The 9,755-nt window shown below is 36.9% G+C and overlaps 1 protein-coding gene across 4 annotated transcripts in view; it reads right to left on the bottom strand.

The window, feature by feature from the left end:
- Positions 1–5,412: 5,412 nt before the first annotated feature.
- NR2C2 (nuclear receptor subfamily 2, group C, member 2) overlaps positions 5,413–9,755 on the bottom strand; it is a 37,917-nt gene continuing 33,574 nt past the window's right edge. For all 4 annotated transcript variants that reach the window (XM_010570032.1, XM_010570023.1, XM_010570004.1 and 1 more), the window contains one exon: positions 5,413–8,879. In XM_010570032.1, coding sequence (XP_010568334.1) covers positions 8,705–8,879 — 175 coding nt within the window. In that variant the 3' untranslated portion in view covers positions 5,413–8,704. The remainder of the gene's footprint in view (positions 8,880–9,755) is intronic.

The following is a 9,755-nucleotide window of genomic DNA, read 5'->3' as shown; positions in this document are numbered from 1 at the left end:
TGACATTAATTTAAATAATTTTCCTGCTGGAAATCTCAAAAATAAGGTTTGAAATGTTAAAATGGATGTTTTACAGATTTTTTCTGTATTTGAAACAAAAGTTTATACACACTTACTAAACAATATAGTGAGAAACAGAGAACATTCTTAGCATTTTCCATAGCAAAGACTTTACACGCAGAGGGCCTGACTCTGAAAGAGACTTGTGTTTTACTTTAAGCATGCAAGAAGCTCACTTTTTATTTTCATTGGTGTCTGCTCATCTGCTTAAACATACACAAGTCTTTGCCACATTGAGTACAAAAGGTGGAAATAAATGCCCAGAAAATTCCGCTTCACCTTTTTCATATGACAGAAACAAGACTTGCTGAACTACTCCCCTACATGGTATGTGAAATTCTTTAAAAAAACAAAGTTAGGAGAATTACTTTCGCAGAAGGCTTCCTTTGTAACTTAAGTCATCAGGAGGGAAAAGGAACAAGAACTACTTATATTTTGATAATTTAAATGTTTGAATACTCCCTATGAGTAATAAATTGTGTTACTGCAAGTCTCACTTCATAAATGCTCCATGTGCCCAGCTCCCATGTGAACAATGGAAACTTAACACACACAGAGTGCAAGATCTGCGCAAATTAGTTTCAGGAAAGGAGAGAATGTGAAAATGGACATCAGCCTGACAACTAAATGAACTAACCAGCTTTGTTTAGTTTAAGCTAGACAATAAAGAGAATAACTTTGGAAAGTGAATATAGAATTGAAATGCATCATGAAAATCCTAAATAAGCCTTGATGCTTGCTAACAAACTAACTGCAATCTCCCTCCTATTTAATTACCACTGTAACAGAAATGTTGTTTCATTGAACAAAGTACATAGTCTGTGTTTAACTAACGGTTTGGTTTCATGTTATCATTATGGCAATATGAGTATTGATTTTTTTAAACCGCATCTGTTGCATGCTGTTCTGTGTGCTACAGTTCAATGATGAAGGGCAACTTGTTTTTCTTCCAATTAGCCACTGCTGAAGACTTAAAAAAATCAATCCCTTACCAAGTTTCACTGCAAAATAAAACTTTACCAAAGTCTCTCAGAAGGCTGAAGGAGAATGAGTATGTATTGAAAACAGGGAAGTATTTTCTATGACTGTAGTTATAACAGACATTACATGTTCAATTACCTATTCACTGGCAGACTTCTACACGTCAAATAAGAAAAGGTAAAGGGAGTAATGTAAAAGCCAGAAAATTCATGGAATATATTTATCAGTTCTGAATAGCAAATACTAAATTCAGGCTGGGTTTAGAAAAAGGTGCAAAGCTCTGAAATTCATGAGGATTCACCTGCTTAAGCGAGGCTTAGTTTGGGCTAAGAAATGAAAACTAGGAAGCTCTGGATTAGCAAATGAATGAAAAGCTTTAACATATAGAACGGTATGAATACATGGCTACATATCTGTACATATATACATACACTACACACTTTCTTTACACTGTACATAATATATTTAGACATAGGTATAAACATATACATTCATACACACATACATACAGCTATGCACATATGCATTAGCTGCTCATGTTTTAGAATTGAACATGCAGAAATGCACAATGGTGGGAGGCACAAAATAAAGATGTGTAAAAATCTATTAAAACCCTTAAAAAGAAGGAAGATGGGCATGAATTTAACAATAATAAGCCATTTTCAAAGCATTCATGTAACTCAGAGGATAAAACAGGCTGTGGGAATTATGGCACATTATGACAGTATTATCTGTGATGAACTTAGCATGACTTCACAACAAAAAGCTCAATAATAAGGTAATTCTGGGGTTTGATGTTTTCCAAGTCTAATATATTTAGACTTAGAGCATTTAAACTTTATGAAGAATTTTACTTTAACTTGCAACCTCAGTATAAATAATGTTCTAATTTTTTTTCACAAATAATTTCCCATATAATGTTGATAACGTTGACTGCAGCAGAAGTAGGGTTGTAGCATTATCTAACAAGAGGGGTTATGGCATTTTTCATCAAACAATAAACCTGAACTTAGTTCAAGAGAATTTATTGTTAAAATGACTCAGCAACTTTAGAATTAAAAGGTGCAAAAAGTAAATGTTTTCATTTTCTCCCCTTTGCCATGCCCTCTTGGTAATTTTTCATATAAAGCTGGTTTTTAAACTAATTTTCTGTCATTCAAGATCCAGTAGATGCTGGCAATTGTCCTTCCTCTACCCCTTACTCTCCTTTTTAGGATAAACATGGCCTCATTTTGTTGATTCTCCCTGGATATATGGAGTCATTAGGACTGCAGACATTGTGTGCTGCTCTCACAGCAGGCCCATGCTTATCATCAGAGCAAACCACCGCAGCAGCTGTTCTGTTGATGTATGTATGGCAAGCAAGGCAAACTGCTGGGACAGATGGGAGCCTACTTGTTGTTTGCCTGGTATTTCTGCTTTTTCTCTTATGGGGAAGAGTAGATGAAAAAGAACCAACCTACGCTGCTTTTGCACTCTTAAAAGTAACTGAAGGAGAGGAGAGGGATTTCAAATAGAAAATCAACATCAAAAATTTTTTTTTCTTCTTTCAGGGTGATATCATCCTATAGGTATTTGCACCTGTGTACGTCTGAGTGACCTGCCAGTTCTACTGCTCACACCACCCAATTCAAACATGGCCCCTGACTGGTGCTGCTATTGCAGAAAGCTGCTTTGATCACTGCTGCTTTGGCCGTATCCTCAGCCTGATAATTTCCAGTTCCCTTTTCCTGTATAAACTCTATTCCCGATACCCTTGCTACTGATGCTATTCGGTGCTTTTTAAAATTATCCCTTACTAATTAAACAGCAGGTAATCAGGGAAGAACCCTAACTACCCTCTTAACTTTAATTGGCAGGAAAATGTACTGACATCTTCAGCATCTTGGATGAAATTTTTCAGGAACCTGTGAACGTCCTGTGTACTATACACAACAATGAAAACACTGAAGTGTTCTACAGTGTCTACCAAAGAAGAGTCAGGAAACTGGTTTTGCCTGGAAGTTTCAGCCCTGACTTGTTTTCCTATCACACCTCAGAATATGCCCTTTGCCAAAGGGTACTATAATGATAATGCAGAGCCAGCTGTATTCTGCACAGAAATCTTGAGTCAGTGCTATTCACTGGAGGCATTACAGCTGCCCTGAGGGCCAAGTGCTTCAGCTGATGGTAAAAAGAGACTTGGTAAATGATACCAAGTAATCAATGGTGACCAACAATAGTTTCTTGCCCCAGAGTGCTCTGAAAGCTAACCCTCCTTAATAATCTAACATTTTAAGGCAGCTAAAATAAAGGCTTGTATGATCTCTTTGAAGGATCTCTCCTTGGAGATTATTTTTTCCTTTTCTACCAGTTTCATGCCAGAGTAACATCACTGGCACCAAAAGCATTGTATCTAATCTACAAGCAGTGTAAATAGGCAGAGAAAGATGTCTTTTCCACATGGTCTTAGTTCTGCATCTCTTTAGTAAATGTAAGTAAATGAAGGGAAGAAAAGTAGTATACCTTCTTGCCCTTGTCACAAATGCAGTAAAAATCATTATTACAAAGCTGACCCAAAATGCTCCTACAGAGTTATTGATCATTGTTCTTTTTACCTGCAAGATTCAAATCCAGTTCCTTCTGAAAAGAACTGGAAAACGAATGAAGCACATGGAGAATGGACATTATTGCCTCATTATCACTCCCTGCATGCCCCAGTTTCAGTCAGCACAGAATTCAAACATTTGTCTTAATGAATTACTATCAATACCTACATGCACTCAAGTTCAGACAGATCTAACCAGGTAGTTTATCACTGTATTTCTACAGTTAAAATATTTTCATTTCAAAAGCAGCAGAAACAGGACCTCAAAAATGCTGGAGAGAGTGAATTTTAGGCACTAAGCAGAGCTTCAGGAAGATGTCACTTTTCTTAGAATCTCTTTCAGACTGTGGTCCTTTGAGCCCTAGTTCTGTAAACACAAGTTTGGCATTGGAATTTGGCCTTTATGAAAACAAGCTATTTCCATACTTAAAAATCAAGAAATAGCTTTTCAATATTTGTTACAATAATAAAAAACCTGTCCTGTCCCATATTCATAAGCAAAAGTCTGCACTTGCAAAGAAGAAACAAAATTAAACTAATTTAAAAGTAAAGCTAGTAAGATTAGCCTGTTAGGATCTTCCAGTTACTGGCAGGGGGATGAAACAAACCTCAGAAATGACAAGAACTGCATCAGCATTGTATTTTCTGCAGAGATAGTTTGAAACTTGCTAGAGTCTGCAGCTGTACTGTGTACACTGTTCTACCTTCCTTATGTTAGTGGCCTGAAAGCCAAATCACCAGAAGAGGCCAAAAATAATGTCAAAGGTTAACACAGAGCAAGAATAACTTTGTGAGGCCCATTTTCCTTAGATGTACCTTTTTCTATTGCTACCAAGCAACACCTAAAGTGTTGGCAGAAAGAATCCCTTCGTCAGTTCTATGCCTCTTGAACATCTGTTTTCTATTGATGGACATAAAAGGAAAAAAAGATTTCTTTGAATGAGCTAAAATAGCTTCACTGCTAGATTACACCTAGATCACTGATAGATTAGCAGCTTCACTGCTTGATACACCAGAGGGTCGTACTGCCATTGAGAGGTACCTCAACAGGATGGAAAAATGGGCTGAAGGGAACCTCATGAAGATCACAAAGGGGAAGCACAAAGTTCTGCCCCTGGGGAGGAACAACCCCAGGCACTAATATATGCTGGGGGCCACCCAGCTGGAAAGCAGCTTGGCAGAACAGGACCTGGGTGTCCTGGTGGACACCAAGCTGAACAGAAGCCAGCAACGTCCCCTTGCCGCAATGAAGGCTAATGGTATCCTGGGCGGCATTAGGCAAAGCGTTGCCAGCAGGTCGAGGGAGGGGATCCTTCCCCTCTACTTGGCACTGGTGAGGCCACACCTGGAGTGCTGTCCCCAGTGCTGGACTCCTCAGTACGAGAGAGACATGGAAACCTTGGAAAGAGTCCAACGAAGGGCCACAAAGATGATGAAGGGACTGGAACATCTCTCCTGTGAGGAAAGGCTGAGGCAGCTGGGACTGTTCAGCCTGGAGAAGAGAAGGCTCAGGGTGGGGGGAGATCTCATCAATGGATATAAATACCTGAAGGGAGGGTACAAAGAAGATGGAGCCAGGCTCTTCTCAGTGGTGCCCAGTGACAGGACCAGAGGCAGTGGGCACAAACTGAAACACAGGAGGTTCCCTCAAACATCAGGAAACACTTTTTCACTCTGAGGGTGACCAAGCACTGGCACAGGTTGCCCCCGGAGGTTGTGGAGTCTTCGTCCTTGGAGATGCTCAAAAGCTGCCTGGACATGGTCCTGGGCAGCTGGCTCTAGGTGGCCCTGCCTGAGCAGGGGGGTTGGACCAGATACCTCCAGAGGTCCCTTCCAACCTCAACCAGTCTGTGATACTGTAATTACACTTGAAATTTAGTGCAAAGGAGCCCTACTGCACTGGAGAAGATGGTTTATAGTTTTATATGGCAGTGTTTTAAGTGATTCCTTTCAGTGTCTCTCCATCATATACCAAATTTTTGGCTCATTTTTATGACAGCCCTTGAGCAGCATGTAAGAAAGAAGTGTTAGGTTATTCATCACATCTCTCTTCTTATTTATAGCTAATATTCAAATATGCAAAACTTTTTAGATTCTGAATATTTCTTAAGCTCTATGATCTACCATCTACCATCCAAATTTCTACAATCCAAACTGTTAGTCTTGCAATCAAAATAGTGTATAGTTAGAGAAAGTACTTTTTGTTAATGGCATAAAGACTAAATTAGCTTGGTTCTGACTAATGCAAGCCAGCAAATCATGCTGATGATGCTACACAAAGAGAGACTTTATAGCCTTTAGGTGGTAATATCAGAATCTGAAGTATGGAACTGGTCCATTTAATCTATTAAATGCATGCACAATAAATAAACCCTAGATATGGATTGCATTGTTGTTACTTCATTTACACAAATTAATAATTTATCCCTAAAGTCCAGGGAACTATCTGCAGAGTAAGTGACTACCAGAGATGGATCAAAAATATCATTATGTGGCCTTGCATTTGTAGGGAGTGTAGTTTATTCGTAAACAGAGTTGCATGATATTTACCATTTTGATTTACAAATGTAATACAATGCATACACTTTTAAGTTTTATTTCATGCAAACCTTCTGTTCCCAAAAAACTGTAGTGGCTTTATTTTGTTTCCTGAACTGTTATGCTTACACAGCACAAGTAAGAAAAATTAGGAAAACAATTTTTTGCACATAAAATGGGGCCTTTTTACTTGAAAAATTGGAAGTGGAAATGATGTTGGTCATGAAAAAGCCAGCTGGTATATATTCAAATCTGGGGAAAAAAAGATTCCAATGGCTAGTTTTTGTGCTAAGGAATATTTCATTTGTCATTAATAATGCTTACTTATCTGCTTAAATGATTTTTACAAAATACTGAAAGCAAATTAAACTGCATAATCTTTTTTGCAATGAAAAATATCACAGCAGGTCAATGCATACTGCTTTTAGAACAACAATGACATAACCCAATAAAATCTTAAATTTTAACAAAAATGGCCACAACTCTTTCCAAGGTAGCTATTTCTTCTGAAGTTGTTAATATCACAATTAATTTTTAAGTTGTATACCCTTAAAACAGGGACTTTGCATCAGAAGTGCTGACACAATCACATAAAAAGGTACACTGCAATAAAACAGCTAGTACAAAATTCTGCATCCAGTTGACTTAACATTCAGAGTGCAGACCTTCCATCACATTAAAAATATGACAATTTCATTTGCTATAGCAAAAGCCGAGAGAAATGAAAGTGCGATATTACAAATCTCTGCATGTATATGGGACTCTTTGTAACACGCTTTTGAGAAGAGAAGATTCTGAATGCTGTGTAACAGTGGTAACTGTAGAAGACTTTAATGCATCCAGAAGCTAAAATTAAATACCTTTCCATGTCACAATGAGTGCTACAAATGTGAGCCTCCTAATGAGAATGAAGTATACCAGGTTAGGACTTTTTATTACATTAGAAGCCTCATCTAGAGCTACTTAAGGTCTTTTGGTTATAATTCAGACCCTTAAAAAAGACACAAACGCCAACCTGGTTGGTGTTTCTAAATAAATCTCAGTAACAGAAGAAAAACGAAAGTGCTGAACTTATCATAAGATTTTTGCCACATAAAAATACAGAAGTAGAAAATGCCTCTACCATACAAATAATTAAAATAATTGATGCATCTAATGAGCCAGGATCAGATGAAGGTATTAATTGCCATAACTTTTTTTTAAACTTTGATTGCTTTAAATATTTAATATCAATGATAATAAATTATACTAAAATGAAAGCAATGCTAGCTGCTAATAGCCAATGCCAGAAAACATGTCGATGGCTCATCACTCTAGACAATTAAAAAGTAGTTAATTTTCATGGTATATCAGTCATTAACTGCAATTGTACATGACTGAATGTAAATCCTAACTATTTCAGTTTCAAACTGAGTCATAGGAAGGTTGAGAGCACTGCAAAACTGGGAGTGCTCAGTCGGGGAAGGGGACGGAGGGGGGAAGAAATAAAGTAAGACAGCTTTGTAATATACTCTTGCTGACAGCCAGAGGTTCTACACATTTCAGGTTTTAAATTGTACCTTTGGCTGGATGATGAGGGTGTTTAGGAGTAGAGAGGGAAGGAGTAAATTTGGAAATACAAAGAGCATACTCAAAGAGCATCACACAGCTCTACTTGAAAATGACTGTTCTTCCAGTTAATGACTGATTTTTCCCACAATCAAAACACTTACTATTAGAATAACATTTGTCATGACTGCATTGGTCTGAACAGAAACTTTAAGGAACCTGAATATTTCATCATTACTGTGGCAAGAAACACATTTTTTTCTCCTAGTTTGGATAATTCCCATAGCACGTAATAGTCACTATGACTGCATCGTACTGTGAATTACAACTGCATTAATTTAATAGTATAGTTTCATATAATGTGGGTATCTAATTCAAGAATCCACATTAATATTTCATGCATAACATAAGAGCAAGTGACTTTTTGTAGAATAAATGATTGTCTCCTGTAGCATTCTACATTTTCACAGAAATCAATAGCATTTGGACTAAGGACATATGCAATTTTTTTCATTTTCCATACTCATAAGCAGGATGTTGATGATGTCGCTTTGACAAGAAGTGCTTACAAAGTGCTAGTATTATACCCTGGCATTTATTAGATATTAACTCCAAGGATATTTTTAAATATATACATACTGTTCTTTTTACTTTTAAAGTAATTTTATTACTAATCTCTGATATTATAAAACTCTATTTTTAACCACTGATAATTTCTAAATACAAAGCATGTGAAAAGTATGTTCAGTAATCCATAGCCTTTTAAATGAAAGGCATCAAAAATATTCCTTGTGGCAGAAAAGATCCTATAGCAGGTCTTTTAATAGCTGCTTAAATTTTGTCAATGTCAGCAAACAGACAAGGAGAAATCTGACAGGAAACTGATAACAAGTTGGAAATATTTCTACATACCAAAATGCTATTCTTTTAACTTCATAATTGTGTGTTTTTACAAAAATTACTTCAATCCATCAAATTGTGTTGTTCCTACTACGCAGACGTGCCAGTTATTTGACCATTATATTCTGCTGTTTCCATTTTGAGAATGTAGGGTATTATGCTGTCAATGGGAACATTTCCAATGAGACCAGTAAAAAATAGTTCCTCGGTAATGCTAGAGCTCATCAGCCTAAGTGCTGGCAGGCGAACTAGAATCCGGGCTAGCCTGAAAAAGAATTTCAGTGGATTATAAATACATATAATACCAGTTTAAAATACTTCGTGGCTAAAGAGCTGGATCTGTTTTTATTATTACCATAACTCATGAATGGGAGTAAAGAGGCAATTAAAGCTAATTGAGCTACCATAAAAAGAATGGTTACTTTTCTAACCTGCAAGTGAAATGAAAAGCCACCATCTTTCTTTGTGGTTTTCCAATGAAAAAGACATATTAATGCCCTTTATAGATACACTGTGTATGTACAAACATACAATTCTCCTGGTCTGCTTTTGAAATTCCCAGCTCTGGAACCACTTCATAATTTAGAACAATGCTGAGACTAATAATATTCATACTGACTAGTGAGGACATTTGCAAAATTTTAAGAGTAAAATGCTTAATTAAAATTTAAACCAAAATCAGCATCGTCCTCAGTTGCCTAGCAACTTAATGACAAACCAGACAGCAAGAATGGGACTGGATATATATAAAAGGAAATAAGAGAATCTGCTTCTGATGAGAAAAGGAATTTGGAGGGATATGCTGTTAGCCATACATATTGCCAAATGCTGTGTTTTTTTAAGTACCAGGATGTTAACAGACATCTAATATAATGAAGTGATTGTATCGAATTTCTGGAGTTTCAACGCATTTGAAATTTAGGACAGTGATGAAAGCAAATCTGCTGTGTTTATATGGCAGATGTACATCACAAATGCCAAAATATTTAGATTTCCTGAACCAGAGCTATGTAATAGCAAACCTTAGGCAGCACTGAACACAGGCCCCTGGAAAATGCTTGAGTATCTGTGGAGAAAATATGTAAGATCCACTCTGCTAATATACCATATCTTGTAAACTTTAGGAGAAAATTGCAAAAAG

This window comes from Haliaeetus leucocephalus, unplaced genomic scaffold (genome assembly GCF_000737465.1).
Source record: "Haliaeetus leucocephalus isolate CR32 unplaced genomic scaffold, Haliaeetus_leucocephalus-4.0 Scaffold2, whole genome shotgun sequence".
Lineage (NCBI taxonomy): Eukaryota > Metazoa > Chordata > Aves > Accipitriformes > Accipitridae > Haliaeetus > Haliaeetus leucocephalus.
This window is presented reverse-complemented; position numbering and strand designations above follow the sequence as displayed.